This window comes from Lampetra fluviatilis, chromosome 2 (genome assembly GCF_964198595.1).
Source record: "Lampetra fluviatilis chromosome 2, kcLamFluv1.1, whole genome shotgun sequence".
Taxonomy (NCBI): Eukaryota; Metazoa; Chordata; class Hyperoartia; order Petromyzontiformes; family Petromyzontidae; genus Lampetra; species Lampetra fluviatilis.
Window position 1 is genome coordinate 35897937 of NC_136276.1, and position 18270 is coordinate 35916206.

Here is an 18270-nt window from a genome sequence, read left to right on the forward strand (position 1 = left end):
TTACATTGTATTATACATGATAGCTGCTTCATTGTCATTTCAAAAATACATTTTAAAATGTCACAGCACCTCATGGCTTTGGTTTAATAATTTAAATCATGTTTTTATCAAGAAATAATATATACAAGCATTTGTCCTATTTCATGTATTTGTATTGTCTATCCTTTCTGTCTATCTGTAGTTGTTTATCACTGGTAAGGTGGTAGAACAAGGTTTACTACCATGGTATTTATTTACCACGGTGAAAATGAAAACTGATACCGACTACACCCAGGATGTAAGAGGACAACAAGGTTGACAATTTGTCAAAAGTGGAGTTATTACTCGACCGTTGCAAGTAAAACGATTAGCATCCAAGCCAAAATGTTATACTCTATAACGAACAATTACATGTAAAAAAGTACATTACGATCTAACTTTTGAGCTGTGGACAATTGCCACTTCCACACGAGCTCACTTGATACAGCCCAGGTCATGTGGCAATGGTGAGGCGTGGGATGTCCCCTGCCAACTGGCCCTTGTTGCGGTCCAGCTGGTTGTATTCCTCAATGACCGAGGCCAGGGAAGAAGCAGCTTCCGTGAAACAGCTCAGCTCCATGCCCTCCACATCCGTGTAGTGGTGCAGGTGTGCCTAGAGGAAACAAACGCAGCTCATGTCAATACAGCCACACAATGCTGTGGGGACACGTGAGCAAGTCTGTGAGAAACATATAAAGTGACCATCTTACACACCTTTCCCACCACGCACGACCTGCTAATTCACTCCGGCATACCAATTTATACTGTTGGGTGGACAGAGGCAGTGGGATTTCAGTAACTTGCCCATTGTTTCATTTTGCACGATCGGAGATTTAACCGGCCACTTCTGCAGTTCAAGTCCAATGTGCTGACCAATACGAATGTGTCTACACATTAGAAAATGGTTTGTACAAGAGTAGTGATGCCTGCTGCTAAAATTCCTTCTTTACTGTTTAACAAAACACGTAAATTGTACGTATTCACAATGTATCAAATGTGGCAAAAACTCAGATGCAAGCTGCTACGCATACTGTCAGTGGTCATGGAACTGTTAATTACATTTAAAAATTATAGAAAATGCATGCCACAAGGAATTGTGAGATTCCAATGGTCAACACGCCATTGGTTGAGGCATAATTTGGTAAAGCTACACAGGTTTTTGTGGCTATGCTATACAGCTCATGTGTATTTAGTTCCTTGAAGCTCCAAATACTTGGGCGAAAGGTCAGACACGTTGCAAAACAGCACTTGATACGAGCCGAAAAGAGGGTGCTATCATTCGGCAACGTTACAATTTCATACGCATGTTTGACACATTTTTTAAACTGCACATTCGCGAGGAACGCGCGGACGCTGCATCAAGCCCCGGGGCAACAATCACCTTGCGCCTGTAGAGACGTGCGAAGCGCTCCTGGATATCGGCGAAGGTATGCTTGACGCACGTGTTGTTGGCGAGCGCCAGCAGGGAGTGCGGGTAACCAACAGGAGGCACCGAGCACAGTCCCGTCTTCCAGCCCTCCTCGTTCCAGTCTACAAAGTGCAGTGATGGCTTCAACCTGCCAACAAGGACCGCTGGCCTTTGTTATCATTGTTTTGGTTTAGGCAAAAGCCACTGTGCGCAGTGTAAAATACTGCGGCTTCGTTGCATGTACGTATTGACATGAAGTGGTTTTCAAAACGTATTGCGGAAAGGAATAATGCAACATTTTTACTTAATTTTTTTACTCAATTGTCATCCTCGGCCTAAACCTCTAGTCACATATGAAGGCGCATTCGACAATATGGGAATAATTATAAGTGTAATGTATGGATATAGGTGAAAGTTGCATCAGTCCGTAAATGTCAATGACATGACAGTCATGAACTTTTGAATATTTTAAGCATGACTTATTGAAAAGTTTCAAATTATTTATTAACGTTTCAGTATTTTTCAAACCAGTTCATAAAACCTATTAAATATTCATTTTACTTTATTGCTAACAAAAATACAAATGATTTAAAACAATCAAATCACTGTGCCGGGGAGAATGTCCACCACAAAGAGGAAGTGATTAAATCTGCTCGTAGGCAGATTGTTGAATTGCATGATCATGAGAGAAATCACAGCTTGTGGAGGTCTTCATCCAGCAGTGGACTGATTGTGGCCGTTGCTGGCCATGGTTATTAAGCATTGCAGGAACCTTTTTTACAACGCACACAAGCTACTATACACACCATTGCTAGTTAGCAGACCGTTCAATACATAGCGTGCTCACGTGGCAAACTTATTCGTGTAACATGCAGCCAGGCACGGATGGTAACTCATCACAGCGGAAGGCATTAATCACCTCTCAATGTTGCGACGAACGTCTGAGAGCTGCACATTTCCTCGGACCATGAGGGCACAGGCCAGGTACAAGCTGCGGCGCGGGTCCACGCGGAGCAGCTGGTTCTCTTTGCTGAATGCGTCGGAGAACATCTGGTCCAGCCTGCGCACGTTCAGTCACAGCAAAGGGAAAGCAATGTCTTGCTTGACTGGATTCTATTCCAATTTTTGCAGATGCATTTAAGACACTACATTAAATTTCTCTCCCAGTGTTATAACAGCAGACAATATACAGGCAGCTGGGAATGGTGCCCACTACACATGCCCAATGTGTGCCAGGCCAAAAAGTGAACGTAACTGGTCCCCCATGGATTGTTATAAATCTTATCGAGCTGAATAATTATCTGTACAACGTTCAGCAAAATGCATTGGCTGTGATGTGCTTTACCAACGTTGTGAAGAATATTTTGAAAGCGTAATTTGGTGACGCTTTAGTTGTCATAGGTTTACAACAGCTGCAAAAATCCAGTTGAAAGCCAATGATTCTAAACAACACTTATTTTGACAAGTTCAATATAACGTGCCTTAACGTACGCGTTCGTGATGGAATGGACTCAAAAGAGTGAGCAATAACAAATGTTTTTTCTTACTTGCAAAGTTCTTGAGTTCCAATTATTTACGGCTTTTAAGTTAAACATTCTCAGCAAGCCATTCAGCTTAGGAGTCTCCAAATTACCTCCTGGGTGGCAGGGCGACATCTGCCAATGCATAGAGCGGCGTGAGGCTTGAGACAAGGTAATGCAGGCGTGGAAAGGGCACGAGGTTCATGGTGATCTCGTTGAGATCAACATTCAGCGAGCCTTCAAACCGGGACGAGCTGCCTCCCACAGGGAACATGAAACACAGCATAAGGGTGTCTTTTCCGTGCAAAAACCTGTTTCAAGCAAACTTAACCTGGAGTTAACATTACGGTACGACGTATCATGCATTGTACCTTCAGAGGCAACTGCACCAAATCTACTTGCATTAGTAAACATTAAATCATGATTGTTGTCATCGGGAATGCTGGATGAAGGTCTTCCCACATTGTTGCAATGTGAGATGCCACAATCTATCTTGATCCTGCACATGGGCCAATCTTGTTGGTCCATCCTCGATGGTCATTTGCAATTTAGAAATAGTTAATTATTAATAGACATTTGGTTCGGTGAAAACGGATGCAATCATCTAAAATCTATAACAAACCAAAGCCCTGAATAAACATATATTGATATTTCAAAACCATATGTAAAGATGCCACAGCTACATTGAGACTGCATGAAGAAAGTAACAATATAAAGCTGAAGTAAAAATTCGGCCAAGATTACAAAAATAAATTCAGTAACAATTCAGAGAAGGTACAACCATCTCAGGTGCAAAACCCAATGCAACGTCATGCTTTTTGTGCAGTCACTGGTGTTGCGCAACACACGGGCCCCATCTCTGTGGAACCACCAGTAAGTCCAGCCTTTATGTTGCTGCCCTCCAGGAGGGTAGCACTCCCATCAGATCTACAGGTCACAGTATGCACAAAGAATGCAACCACAGCCGCCCTCCCAACATTTTTTTAAAATACTTGATTTTTGCAAGGCCTAAGTTAAATGACAGTCTGGTGTGTATTGCATCGGCACCAAGTGCTGGCCACCTCGTCATGTTGAGCATCAGGTTGGCCACGATGTTGTTCATGGTGTCGAACGGCTTCTCTTGACCCTTGAGGCACCCGTGGCTGGAGGACAGCGTTGTCTGGCTGCGGGCTGATTTACCAAGGGCTGCAGCGTGATTGATCTTGTTTACTATGTCCACCAGCGCCTAATCCAAGTGGACAAAAAAAACGCTTCAACTGGTAAGTGTATTGATATGTACAATGTTAAACTATATTTGAATACACGTATTAAAAATATCATTCCCACAAACTTGATATATTACCTCTATGTTAACAAATTACATCATTCGCTTTTAGAAGTGTATAACTTCATTTGTGGAAAGGTTGTGTCTTAAGTTGTAATCGCACATTTAACATGTGCTGTAAGTATAGTTGGGATGACCAAATCACTTGAAATGAGACGCTAAGCAGGTTTGAGGCTGTGTATATTGGATGGGCAACTGCCATTCATAAAACAAACAGGAGTTCTAGGCTGCTGCGGAGCTATGTTGTGATTAAACAGCAGTGCAGAATAATACACCGTACTGGACGGTGCTCCAACGTCTAGTTTCCCTGCAATTCGCCAAACCGCCGCAGTGACCGGCATGATGAAGAATGCTCAAATAACCCCCCCACGGCCCGCATGGTGTGGGGTAGGCCCTCATCCAGTAGTCTTGAGCTGAAACAAATACTGATGGAATAAAACCCCATCCAGGTGCGTAGTGCTACAGGGTTAAAATACCACCTATATTAATATTGAACAGATTTTTACAGTTGCGATGTGTAGCTCTCAAGACGTATTTTCGGGTTGTACCACGTGTCGTTCGGCACGACGTCCGATGGTTCGCTGCAGGTGCCGTGGGAGCTTCTTTAGGAACCTAATTTAGTTCATGAAGAAGCTCCCAGCACGTGAAGGAACAAACCGTCGCACATCATGCTAAACAACGGCTTCATTGGACAGTCGTCACACCTACATCGTGCCCCCCCCCCCCCCGTCCCGGGCAGGCCACCTGGTTCTCAATGGGCAGCACGCAGTCGGCGTGCTCCGTCAGCTCGCGCATGGCCAGCACGGAGTTGTAAGGAGAGGTGACGACGTCATCCTCGGCCGAGGGATACAGCGCCATCACAAAGCGGTGCACGTCCGGGAATTCATCCTCCAGGAGCCGCAGAACAAATGTGCCCAGCCCCGAGCCGGTGCCTATGGAGAAGAATTATTCTCAGTGTAACAATGTCATGAAACCTGCTTCAGAGTGAAACATGTTTTCATGTTTCACTCAGGCTAAGGGCGTCGACTTTAGACAGCCTCTTTACAGAGCGTTTGAACTACCTTTCCATGATGATCATACACATCTTTGAAGTGGTTGGAGTACCCACATTTTACCCCACCACACGTGACTTGCTGATCAACTGCAGTGTACCCATTCATACTGTTGCGAAATATAATATAAAAAATATACAGCTGTTGGTCAATGTATAGCTGGATGAAGCTTTTCCATGCTATGTCAGTCGTGCAGTTGTTTGACCCTACCTCACAATGCTGGTCAGTGCGGCAAGGGGAGGCTCAGGACTTGTTCAGATGTCACTTGCCACTGACATTAAACTTGACTGGGAATTGAACTGAGGTCGGTAAATGTATAGCACAGTGTGCTAACCTCTGGACCACAGCTCCACCCCAGAATATAATATACTACTCTTTGGTTTTTTCAGTAAAGTCACGTAGGTAAAAAAATAATCAAATCACGCCGTTTCGGGCGCAACACAAGCGTCCTACTTCACGTGGGGACAACTTAGCGAAGTTGTCCTTTGAAGAAGGACGCTTGTGTTGCGCCCAAAACGTCGTAATTTAATTTATTAAATTTTTTACCTACGTGACTTTACCGAAAAAACCAAAGAGTACGAATCCTTGCAGTCAAGAAAACTTCAAATCTAGAATGTAACATAATGTACAAGTGACTTTTTGGAATCTGCTTACCATTGAAACATGAATTACTAAAGACCGTATATTATTCAGTTTTACTTTACTTACAGAAATATGTATTTTCATGTGAACTTTTGGTATGTTGCATGTTTTGATAGCAGTGGTTTTAGCCCTGGGCTTAATTGTATTTCAATTAAAACTGTTCTGTAATCAACAACTGTTAAATAAAGAATAAACAAAGACACACACATGTTTGGGGATGCAAAGGCAAAGAAAAATATCCATTCCTTGGCATTTTTGCAGAACGGCTCGCAAAGCCAGACACAGCTTAAACGTTTGTGTCTGGGTTTGCGTGGAAACTTGATGAAACACGAACCTAACTCGCAATGTATCCCCATTGTCTCTTGAGTGCCAATATTATTTTTTTCCCTTCACTTCAACAAAAGTGTTTGTTTCATCTGGCCACCACACACTTAATGCAAGCGTGCACGAACTCACCCCCTCCCATGGAGTGGATGAGAAAAAAGCACTGCAGGGAGTCACAGTGTTCTGCCGTTACTCTCAGCCTTTCCAAAATCTTCTCTCTGAACTGTGCCCCATACACCTTGTTCCCTACAGCCCTTGGACACCACACACAAAAAAAAACATGGCATGCATCATTGTTACTATAAATATCACAATCACAGCCTTTACATTATTATTTTTACCAAATAAAATAACACGTGAATTTTGGATTTAAAAGGTCCACATTCTAACCGCATAATTTCCTATAACCGCAGGCCGAGTCTTGCTTGAGTGCATTTCTGACCAGTTATTTCCAGAGCCCGAGACGTCCGTAATGAGCTGCTTCTGGTCGAACACGTCCCTGAGTGGTCCCTGCAAGAGTTCATTCACCACGCCCTCCTCCATGTCTATGAGCACCGCCTGAAGTGCAAAGCATCATCAAGCAGCATAGAATGTTACCGAATAATTGTACACACGAGCACAATTTGTATTCGCACCATTCTCATAGAAAAAGGCCAAAAGCCAATTACACAGGTGCTATGCTTCACAGAAGGTATCGTCATCCTGGAGGGAGAGATGTTGCTCAGTTCTTTTTTACATTTACATCACTAGAACATTTGTGGGCTATTGTAAATGCAGGGTGGATAAGCAGCGGAAGAAACAAAGACGGCAGATTATCGGATCAAAGGTCAACTATTTCATAATTTTGACCCGTTGGTATATGCTACAGATCATAAGGATTCAGATGACTTGATCATTGAAATTGGTGGAGCTGCATAGAAGAATCCTCTGGGCATATATACAGATTAGCTGCTAATGTACATATACACTGCGCTGCAACTAGCAGGAGCATGTGACTGCCATTGCTCTTCTGAATAAGCACCATAGCCCAAAACAGTATTCCATTAATTAGTTTTATGTTAAAATGTAATGTTACTGACGAATGATGCAAAGGTTTATTTTCATGAAAACTGTCACTCATGGCCCTTCTAAGTTCATCAACCTTCTGCTAGCATGTGAAATGCGAGGTTGCTATACTGGAAGTTTGAGTGCACAAGGTACTCACGCGTGCCTTGAGAGAACGAATCGTGGACCGACTGCCTACAGGGATGTCCACTTCTTTACCAGTCCCTGGACTTCAAGACAACGTGCCAACAAGGACCATGTGTTTACAATGATGAAAACAACGAATTTAGTAACTAAGGTAAAGAATTAAACAACTGCTCACAATGCATTTCTTGTATGCACAAGTAATGAAGCCGAATAAAGAGTTGGCTGGGCTACATCAAAGCCCAGCAACAAGCAACTTTATATAATCGAGGGAAAATGTGAGCTGCTTCCTTCAGTTCAAGAAGAAGCTCCCAACATGTGGAACGAAATTTCACGCATCATGCCGAACAACACAAAAACACACTGGAGAATTGTACAGTAGTCATTACTCTTAAGCTTACTCACCGAGTGTCCACATTCCTGAAAAAGCTGCTCAGGGCTTCGTCATAAATCCCTTTCTGTTGAAACAAAAACAAACAATCCAGTGGTAATGGTTCATGTGTGAATTGAGAATAAAGTGTAATATAATTAAAATACGAATTTTCCTTGTTGAAATGTAAATATTCTTAACTTCTTTTGCATGCATGTTATGCCCCAAAGAAGCTATTATGAAAAATACATGTTTTAGCAATTAGTGGGAGGTACCACTTATTTTATTCTGAATAGGGGTGATTTTGGGAAATTATTCACAAAAGCAGATTCAGTGGGAAAATTTGTGTTTAAGAATTAAAAACTAAAACTTAAGCAACAAAACACCCTCAAGAATAAGCAACTCAAGGACATTTCCGTCACTGCAGTCTATGACCAAATCCCTTCAAAACCACCAGAAGTGCTTTCCACTTGAACAATCATGCAGCGGATGTCACCCTTCATGTATCCTTCTGTGGTAGCCCAGTGCGCTCCAACCCCACTCCAAAATATCTGGGGGGGATGCGATTCAAGTCCCACATACAATAGATCTGTGAAAAGACCAAACCAAGAATTGCCCCCTATGGAAACTTGCCCGAATGATCTGGGGCGCTTCAGCTAATGTGCTACCAACTGCCCCCCTCTCACGGTTCTGCTCAGTGGAAGTGGATTGTGCTCAAGCCTTGTAAACGAAATTGCTAGATGGATAATTAAATAGCGCAATGCACATCAAGTCCCAATGCCCCTTCTGGGATCGTGCTGTCACCATCCTAGATTCTCACCTACATGCCGAAGAATTCTGGCGAAGAGAGTGGAACGTGGGTTTCCAGAATAAAAACCGCATCCGAGACCCAAACATCGTGCTTCCTGGCTTTGACATTCCACGAAGACACTGGTGTACCATCAACTACATCATAACATCATAACATCGACAGGCCGATGCGCACATATCCTTCCTGGATGAAATAAAAAAACAAACCACATTGTGACTGTGGCCATGACACACAAACTATGGACCATATAATAAACCACTGCAGTATGCTCCAGAAGGAGCAGCAACACAACACAAACTCTCTCCTGAAGCCCTCTCGTGGCTAGCAAACCTCAAATTCGACATTTAGCTCTTGAACATATTGACATTGCCAATAGAATGATTATATCCTATAATCTGATAATCCTACAAGAAGGTAAGGTGCAAACTAAGGCGAGATGGATGTGGCGTGCCAAAATTATTTGGAAGAACAGTTTTATGGACCCTTCCTGCCCATGTGTGCTGTGGAAGCCAAGCGTGGTGGACTGCAGGCTTTGCCTTGTTGACAGCAGCATGCTCCCGCAATGCCAGGTCCCAGAAGCGGCAGCCAATCTGATTTCCACACTGTCCCACTGCAAAGAGTACACACACACACAATCACCATTTTTTATTATATATCTCGTAGGCTTTCAGAACGGTCACACTTGTGCTGGCTTTTCAACGTAAACCGGTTTGATGCAAAACAAAATAAATTGGCACATTTGCCCACGTGACAACTTGATTTGTTTGGCTGTGTCGGGTGGTGGAGGGTTATAACTAATTGGCATTACACTTACACTATAATCTAACCCGAAAAAAAAACAAGAATCACCTGGGCCATACCTGCCAGTGGAGAATATGTAGCATGTGGCCCGAATTCGGCGGTTCTTAAGATTCAGTCATTGCTTTTTCACACGCGTGTATGTTGAACTTTTTTCGTGCCATACGTAGCCAACCGTGCTAATCGGAGGTGCGGGGGAGGGGGGCAACAAACTAAACACAAAAACGCGATTAGAAATTAATTAGTGTTCAATCTCGACTTTAAGTCCACCTTTAACGGTGTCTACATGTCAATAATTCTCAGATAAACTTCACACGCCCGTGGCACCAGCGCGTGACGTCACAAGGGGGTGGGGCGTGCTCGAGACAGCCGATACACGAGGCGGTTGTTATGGTTACCGATGCAGCGTTCCGTCATTAATGGACTGCCCAAGTTATTTAAAGCACTAACATTGCTTAATAAGCACTTACTCATTATGCGCATGTGTATTGTTACGAGACCATTCCCGCGTGAAATCACATTGGTCTACAGTATTCGTAGGGAGCCGAGGAATAAAGAAAAATAAACACGCTTAACGCGCCCAACGCCTGCTAAGCATATCTAGCAACGGCGTGTGATGTGACAACGCTTGCCCCGAGTTAGAGGCTTCACGGTGGATATCCCTTCGTCTTTGCTGCACACACAGCGCATGTTTCTACAGGCCGCACAAACGACAAAGTCTGTACCAACGAGACAGCGCAGAGTGCAAGCCAAGGCAGCGCACGCGAATCGGTTTACGAAGTCACGAACGACAGTGCAGGAAGTGCATACGGATTCTTCTTTATACGGTTAATCGTAAGTACAAATAATTCGCTCTTCAATTAAAAGTTGCCTCTGCCAAGTCACTGTTAGGTGAACACTCTCCCCCCCCGCCCCATGCCGGTTTTGCCGTCACTCGCCACTGATGGTAGCCGTGACCGGGAACCAACCCCAGGTCGCCGCGTTCACAGAGCAGCAGTGCGCTAACAACTACGCGAGCGCTAAGATTCGATTTAGAAACTCATGCGACCGATACGAAGTTACAACGGGGACGAAGAATCACGTACTGCGTGGACGTTCGTCAGCCGTTGCATATCCATTCAAACGCTCCCGCGCCGATTAGAATACGCACCCTGCACCACCACCGACTGCGCCATGTCTTCCCAGCGAAGTCGTCCGGAATGATCGATAGGAAAAGCCGCCGCTGCTGCCGTCCCCCCGTCCTCGATTCCCGGGTTCCGCGGCTGCTCGCCGACCCGAAACGGGACAGCCGACTGAGACCCCTTTCCCGCGTCTTCCCGCCGGAACCCGCCGGGGTGTGACGTCTTTTTATATGGGCGATGACGTCATCCTACCACATACATGACGTCATGTCCACGGTTGTCCGTGGCGACGCGGCCTACCTTCATGATGAGAGATCAAAACCTGATTCTAGATTTGAAGCTTTCGTGACTGCAAGGATTCATACTCTTATGTTTTTTTGGTAAAGTCACGTAGGTAAAAATAAATAATAATCAAAAATAAAATAATTTTTTTGTATTATTATTTACTTTTACCTACGTGACTTTATCGAAAAAATCTAAGAGTACAAAACCTCCTGCTTGGTTGAAGGCCTCCTGCCACAATCCGTCGCAATCTTTAACCGCGTAAACGCTCATTGATGGGTCGATGACACGCGAATATAGCGCCGCAGAGCTTTGTGTTTGGGGTATTTGGCGCCCGCGCTCGTGTCCAATGAATGCCCTTAGACGCCCTCTGGCGGCCGGCTTGTTATTAATGTGATCGACATGTTAGGTTTAGGTCACGTAACTTTTCCTGTATTATACCACGACTGCCTCTACTCGTGCGCCCGTATTCTCCCGATTATAAGACACTTGCAAACGTCTACTTTTCAACTACAGTGCGTCTATTAATAAAAACCAACGTGTACTTATAAGCCGGTGGCTGTGTTGTGGCTATATTTGTATAACTATTTGACACCGGACACAAGTGTTTGGGGTGCGTTTTACTTTCCGGAGTGTCTTATAAATCAGATAATACGGTTATAGCACGGTGCTTTGAATACTTACGGTGTTATAAGCCAATAACGAATGCGTTTGACATCTCGGGCTTGTTTGTGTTAGATCCATCGCAGCGGCGTCGTGGTAATTAAGTTAAAGGTTGGAGGGGCCACCAGCCCCCTCGCACCCGCCTAGAGGCCCCTGCTAGCCACTGTCAGCTGCGCCCATCGCTCCCCCCGTCCATTCGCCACGATGCCACAATCCTCCGGGATGTCCAACGTCCGTCTCTCCATCCACCAGGAGGATGTCGCCAATAACGTCCCAAACCACCGCTTGAATTCGCTCAAGCCATTTTGGGGACCACGCGCTTAACCCTTAATGCAATTTCAACCCTGATGATGGAAAGCCAAATGGAGTAATATAGGACATGGGTTATCTGGCTTCGATCTTCCACGAAGCACATGGGCAACCATTTCAACCACAGCCGCACAAACCATGGCAGATGCAGATACTTAATGACAAATGGAAAATTTAAAACTCTCCGGTGTGCCACTGTGGTCAACCAGAATAGACCATGGAACATAAAATGGCTCAATGACCGATTCACAAATACGAAGGAGGCATCGTAACGGCGATGCACTCCGCTACACCTGATGCAATTATCTGTCTCAGCCACAATGTACAATTTTAGTTGTTGCTCTACAGTCTACATCAACAGCCATACGAAGAAGACTAAATAACTGTTTAATGATGTACAGTCCCTGGAGAGCTTAGTAATGTATTATACAGGGTGTTTAAAATGATGGACTCGATTTGAAATCGCTACATCTCTGCAACCACGAACCGCCCATGAATGAAACTCTTACCACTTGCAAGGGCGGGCATAGAGTTTTAACAGGACCCTGCGGGGTGGGCTGGTAGGAATAATACTTAGTACCGGTACAGGGGTATCGACCGGGTATAGAGGAGTTAAAGAAAAAATTACTGTATTCTAGTGTAACGTTAATTAAAAGTGTTTGTTTTGACAAGAAACGCTGTGAGATTTAAAGACTCGTAGTCTTTCATTTCCAAACGATCACATCTGAGATTAATTGACCTTAGATGGGGAAACTCGAATGCATTTACTAGTATAAAGGTGAAATAAAATAGAGGGAATAAACGGCACCTTGGTGCATTTTATGTCGTCTACATAGAGTTGAATAAACGGGCGTTTGGCATATTCATATAACAGTACTACATTGAGCAGTGTTTGTTTGGCACTTCGAGTTTTTATTCGCGCGCACGACATGGATACCGAAAACAACCACGACTTTGAAGACCCCAATGGTTGTCTGGACGCCCACGTTGAAAAGATGCTTGCTGAAACAGAGACCGCATTTGCTGCTGGAACCCTTTACAAACTCGCAGTGAAAAGCGTCGTTTCCATGGACCCAGAACCAACCGCAGTTGGTGCTGCTATAACGGTAGCATCGCCACCAAACATGCAGCCAGCAGCTAAATAATCAAAGATTGCAGCACAAGTAGAAATACTTGCGTGTGAATACGATGTAGTGAACACGACAGAGATGTGGTGAACACGGCAGAGATGTGGTGAACACGGCAGAGATGTGGTGAACACGGCAGAGATGTAGTGAACACGACAGAGATGTAGAGATAATAGTCAACACGACAGAGATATAGTGAACACGACAGAGATGTAGAGATGATAGTGAACACGACAGAGATGTAGTGAACACAGCAGATGTAGTGAACACGGCAGAGATGTAGTGAACACGGCAGAGATGTGGTGAACACGGCAGAGATGTGGTGAACACGACAGAGATGTGGTGAACACGGCAGAGATGTGGTGAACACGGCAGAGATGTAGTGAACACGACAGAGATGTAGAGATGATAGTGAACACGACAGAGATATAGTGAACACGACAGAGATGTAGAGATGATAGTGAACACGACAGAGATGTAGTGAACACGACAGAGATGTAGAGATGATAGTGAACACGACAGAGATGTAGAGATGATAGTGAACACGGCAGAGATGTAGTGAACACAGCAGATGTAGTGAACACGACAGATGTAGTGAACACACGGTAGAACTATAAGCGAGTGAATAGCAGCAGCGACGAGGCCTCTCGCTGCCTCTGCTCTGCCGCTGCCGGGCTGCAGATTCAGCCGAGTCAGGTACCACTGCCAATATGCACAACAACAACAATAAACGTGCTGCGTTTCATCTCTGTGTTAATAAGCCTGCTGCACTAGGCCTCACGAAGCCTGCCGCACTAGGCCTCGTGCCGTGCTTTTCGTGCACAAATAAGGCAATTAAATGTATCTCGTCTCTGTGTTAATAAATGTTTCTTGTCTCTGTGTTATAAAAACGTGCTGCGTTTCAGTAAAATAATTGTTTTTAAATAAACGTGCTGCGTTTCATCTCTGTGTTAATAAGCCTGCCGCACTAGGCCTCACGAAGCCTGCCGCACTAGGCCTCGTGCCGTGCTTTTCGTGCACAAATAAGGCGATTAAATGTATCTCGTCTCTGTGTTAATAAATGTTTCTTGTCTCTGTGTTATAAAAACGTGCTGCGTTTCAGTAAAATAATTGTTTTTAAATAAACGTGCTGCGTTTCATCTCTGTGTTAATAAGCCTGCCGCACTAGGCCTTACGAAGCCTGCCGCACTAGGCCTCGTGCCGTGCTTTTCGTGCACAAATAAGGCGATTAAATGTATCTTGTCTCTGTGTTAATAATTGTTTCTTGTCTCTGTGTTAAAAAACGTGCTGCGTTTCAGTAAAATAATTGTTTTTAAATAAACGTGCTGCGTTTCATCTCTGTGTTAATAAGCCTGCCGCACTAGGCCTCACGAAGCCTGCCGCACTAGGCCTCGTGCCGTGCTTTTCGTGCACAAATAAGGCGATTAAATGTATCTCGTCTGTGTTAATAAATGTTTCTTGTCTCTGTGTTAAAAAAACGTGCTGCGTTTCAGTAAAGTAATTTTTTTTAAATAAACGTGCTGCGTTTCATCTCTGTGTTAATAAGCCTGCCGCACTAGGCCTCACGAAGCCTGCCGCACTAGGCCTCGTGCCGTGCTTTTCGTGCACAAATAAGGCGATTAAATGTATCTCGTCTCTGTGTTAAGAAATGTTTCTTGTCTCTGTGTTAAAAAAGCGTGCAGCGTTTCAGTAACGTAATTTTTTAAATAAACGTGCTGCGTTTCAGTAAAGTAATTTTGAAGCGAAGTTTAAAGTTTTGCCGTGATGCGCCGGAAGCGACGGCCATCTTGTTTAATTCACATATCGCAGGGGGAGCGGGCGGCCATCTTGTCGGATAGGGTCATGCCAAGTGTTTGCAGTAGGGGGCGATGTTGATACACGGACGGACGGACAAACGCGGACGGACGGACGGACAAACGCGGACGGACGGACGGACAAACGCGGACGGACGGACGGACAAACGCGGACGGACGGACGGACAAACGCGGACGGACGGACGGACAAACGCGGACGGACGGACGGACAAACGCGGACGGACGGACGGACAAACGCGGACGGACGGACGGACAAACGCGGACGGACGGACGGACGGACGGACGGACGGACAAACGCGGACGGACGGACGGACACATTAATCTATTGGTGGTCTGGTCCACTTCGTTCCTACCAGTATGATTACCGCTCAATGCCTCTCCCAGCGCACAAACAGCCCATAGCCTCAGTCATTCGCAAGACACACTGCCTCAACGTTGGATAGGTCGCACGGGACCCCAAGACTTGGCGCTACACTCTTGGCCCCCAACATCACCACACCCTGCGACTGTTTCTTGTGGGGATACGTCAAAGACCGAGGTGTTTTTGTGCCACCATTAGCGACTAATCTGGATGACCACAAAAACAGAATCACGGCAGCGGTGACTTCAGTGGAAAAAGACACTTTGAGAGGCGTTTGGGACGAATTCAACTATCGTCTCGATGTTGCCCATACAGCAGGTAGAGGGCACATAGAGCATTTATAAAATGGTTACTAAAACTTGATAACTCGTTAAACCGTTTGTAACTTTATGTGTAATTGTAACATGTTGCCATCGTGAAAAATACTGCTTTGAAATTGGGTCCATCTTTTTGAAAAACCCTGTATAACCTTCGAGCGACGATTAATGTCCAAGCCCACTTTTTCAGAACAAACTAAAGTGATTCACATAAAAAGAACGTCCATACACTATCATGATAAATGGAATGCCCATAAACATTAATGGAGAAGACAATGTCTATGTAATTTTATCCATCAGTCTATGAACATTATTTTATTTCTCTGCGTGTAACACTTTGCTCTACGTGTTGGTCGAACGTTTCTCCTATAGCGAGATTTAAAAATGTCTTATATATTCAAGAAAAACAAATTCGCAATCCCAAATGACGTGCCTCTGTGCCAAGACTTCGTCCCAGATCTCTCCACCTCAAGCTGGAAGAAAAAATTTGACTTAAGTTACGGTGATATGCGTTTTTGAGCTATCGTGACGTTGCTGAGTTTGCATTACATGTCTGAAGCCATCTCACTCGAGTGCTGTAATGCAGTGCGCTTGACCGAAACTTGGAACTTTATATTTTCTCACTAATGATGCTGAAGTAGGGCAGCCTGAGGCCGCTACACGGGAAGGGGCCAGAGAGAAGTGCATACGGACACAATTACTGTACATGGGTTAACCAAGTTGATTGTACAAAAATAAACAGCAGCTGATAATTCTTATTCGTAAATTGTGGTTAAAGTATGTATTGACGTTGACAGTTATTTATTTAACCATGAGATCAAATAAATCCATTGAGACACTTGAAACATTCCCTCTTTTGCAAGGGCGACCCGGGTTATGTAGCTGAGCCTAGGCCTGTCTCTCTTTCTCTCCAGCCATCATCATAAATGAGAGTGCAGGGTCAGCTAAAACAAACACTAGAACGTGGGAACTGGTATGGTAGAAGTCCTCTGCGCTGTGTTATAGTTCCGACACGTCCTGGAAGAGTTCATAGGGTCACGAAAGGAGCAAAAGCGTGCCTGGTCCTGGTGATGACATTTAATTTTCAAAAGGTCCTCCAAGGGCGTAAATTTGTAACCAATTTGAGCACTGTAAGAATGGCCAAACACGTGATGTCAGCACTCACGCAACAAACACCGCACTGCTGCTAAATTCCCTGAAAAAACTGAATAGATTCATCGATAATACTGCCATAAAATATACTTAAGCGATGTTTCGGGCAATTGCCCTTCTTTACAACGCATTCAAATAAAATAAACTGCAACAACTCGTAAATCCAAAGCTCAATTATATGTATTATAACCAACATCATTAACACTCAAAATTGGTGCATCTACACCGCCGATCACAGCTGCAATATTAATATTTTATATTCCTGTGAAATAAAATCCAAACAATAATCAAGAAAAAATCCCAATCACTGAACTTCATAAGATTTACCTGCAATTAGATATTAAATTCTGTGTCATCATCACTGTGAACTCTGCACCGTAATTTTTATTACTACAGTACTGCAGCAATTGTGCCACCATTTTGTGTCACATCAAACACTCAACGCATTCGTAAACAATACTTCCTTAAATGGAAAAGTATATATATAAACTATATAAGTATATGTACGTGTTGTGTTGTATGGTGTGCAATCAAATCAAGTGTCTCCTGTGAATTTGCTTTGACCACAGCATACTGTATATATATAAAAAAAGACAGATAACTCGCGGATAACAAGATATATTTGCCACGAGACTTATTTTATCTGCAAAGAAAGTCACGAATAATGGCTGTCGTATTAAACACAATTCATCTCTGTGCTACAGGTGAGAGGTTGGCTTCAAAATAAGTTTGACAACTTCCACAAATATATAGGAAGCGTTTAGTATCATAAAATATAATTAAAGGCTGCATGGCTTCAGATAACAGAATCCCCAACACATCGCAATGGAGTTTCTGGGAATTGCTCGTGCCTTTAGCGAACAGAACTTCCAACACATTGCCACCGGGCTTCTGTCAACGTTCATAATTTCCGTGTTTTGCTGTCACAATTCTGATATTTAATGCTCAGCACACACTGGCATTCGTTCTTGTGGAGCAACCTCGTGTGCTCAACCAACAGGCACCAAAATGAATCCGAATGAAAGAGCTCTCCCAACAGTGGCTATAGTATGAGCTATACACTTACGTAAGTTATCGAGACCTTCAGAAACCGACACAAAATATACGAAACACAATTCACCTTAATGCTAGAGGTTACAGGTTGGCTTAAAAATAAAGGTCACTTGTCCAATGGAGTGGTGACATGTTCACACTGAAGCCACGAACGCTTCCTTGGAGAAGAAGCCCTGTGGCGATGTCTCGGAGGTTCTGTTAGCTGAATTTTCTTGATCTTTTGTAAAGTCCATCAATTTTTTCTTAACAATTTAAATGGTGCCTTTAACACTTGTAAGTTCTTGAAACCATCCGTGTTTACGTTCCTTATCAGGCCTGGATGCCTTGGTCGGGCATTCGGCCTCCGATTTGAAGACATTCATCGTGATATGCCATGTAGCAGGGAAGACCACGAGGAGGTGGTTATCTTCTCCCCCCTCAGCGTCTACTGCCCCTTTGGATTGGTTGAAAAAACTTTGCGATCAAGTACAAAACATTTCAAAACCGTTGCTTTTCTCTCCTGCCATACCAAAGTAGAAAAAAGTAGAATCTAACTGTGTTCTTCATGTTTCTCGATGTAATTTCGAAGCATGCGTGGAATTTAACTGGCACAATGTCGAAGCCCTTTGCTATGCTA

At 44.1% G+C, this 18270-nt stretch overlaps 1 protein-coding gene across 1 annotated transcript; it reads right to left on the reverse strand.

The window, feature by feature from the left end:
• Positions 1 to 248: 248 nt before the first annotated feature.
• On the reverse strand, positions 249 to 10889 carry TUBE1 (tubulin epsilon 1). The gene is made up of 12 exons (XM_078875560.1): positions 10606 to 10889; positions 9194 to 9267; positions 7882 to 7934; positions 7493 to 7562; positions 6731 to 6846; positions 6421 to 6542; positions 5015 to 5202; positions 4008 to 4171; positions 3060 to 3200; positions 2346 to 2486; positions 1400 to 1574; positions 249 to 631 (listed from the first exon to the last, which is right to left on the reverse strand). Exons 1-12 carry the CDS (start codon positions 10628 to 10630, stop codon positions 473 to 475), a joined length of 1428 nt encoding a protein of 475 aa, XP_078731686.1. The 5' UTR covers positions 10631 to 10889; the 3' UTR covers positions 249 to 472.
• Between the last annotated feature and the right edge of the window lie 7381 nt (positions 10890 to 18270).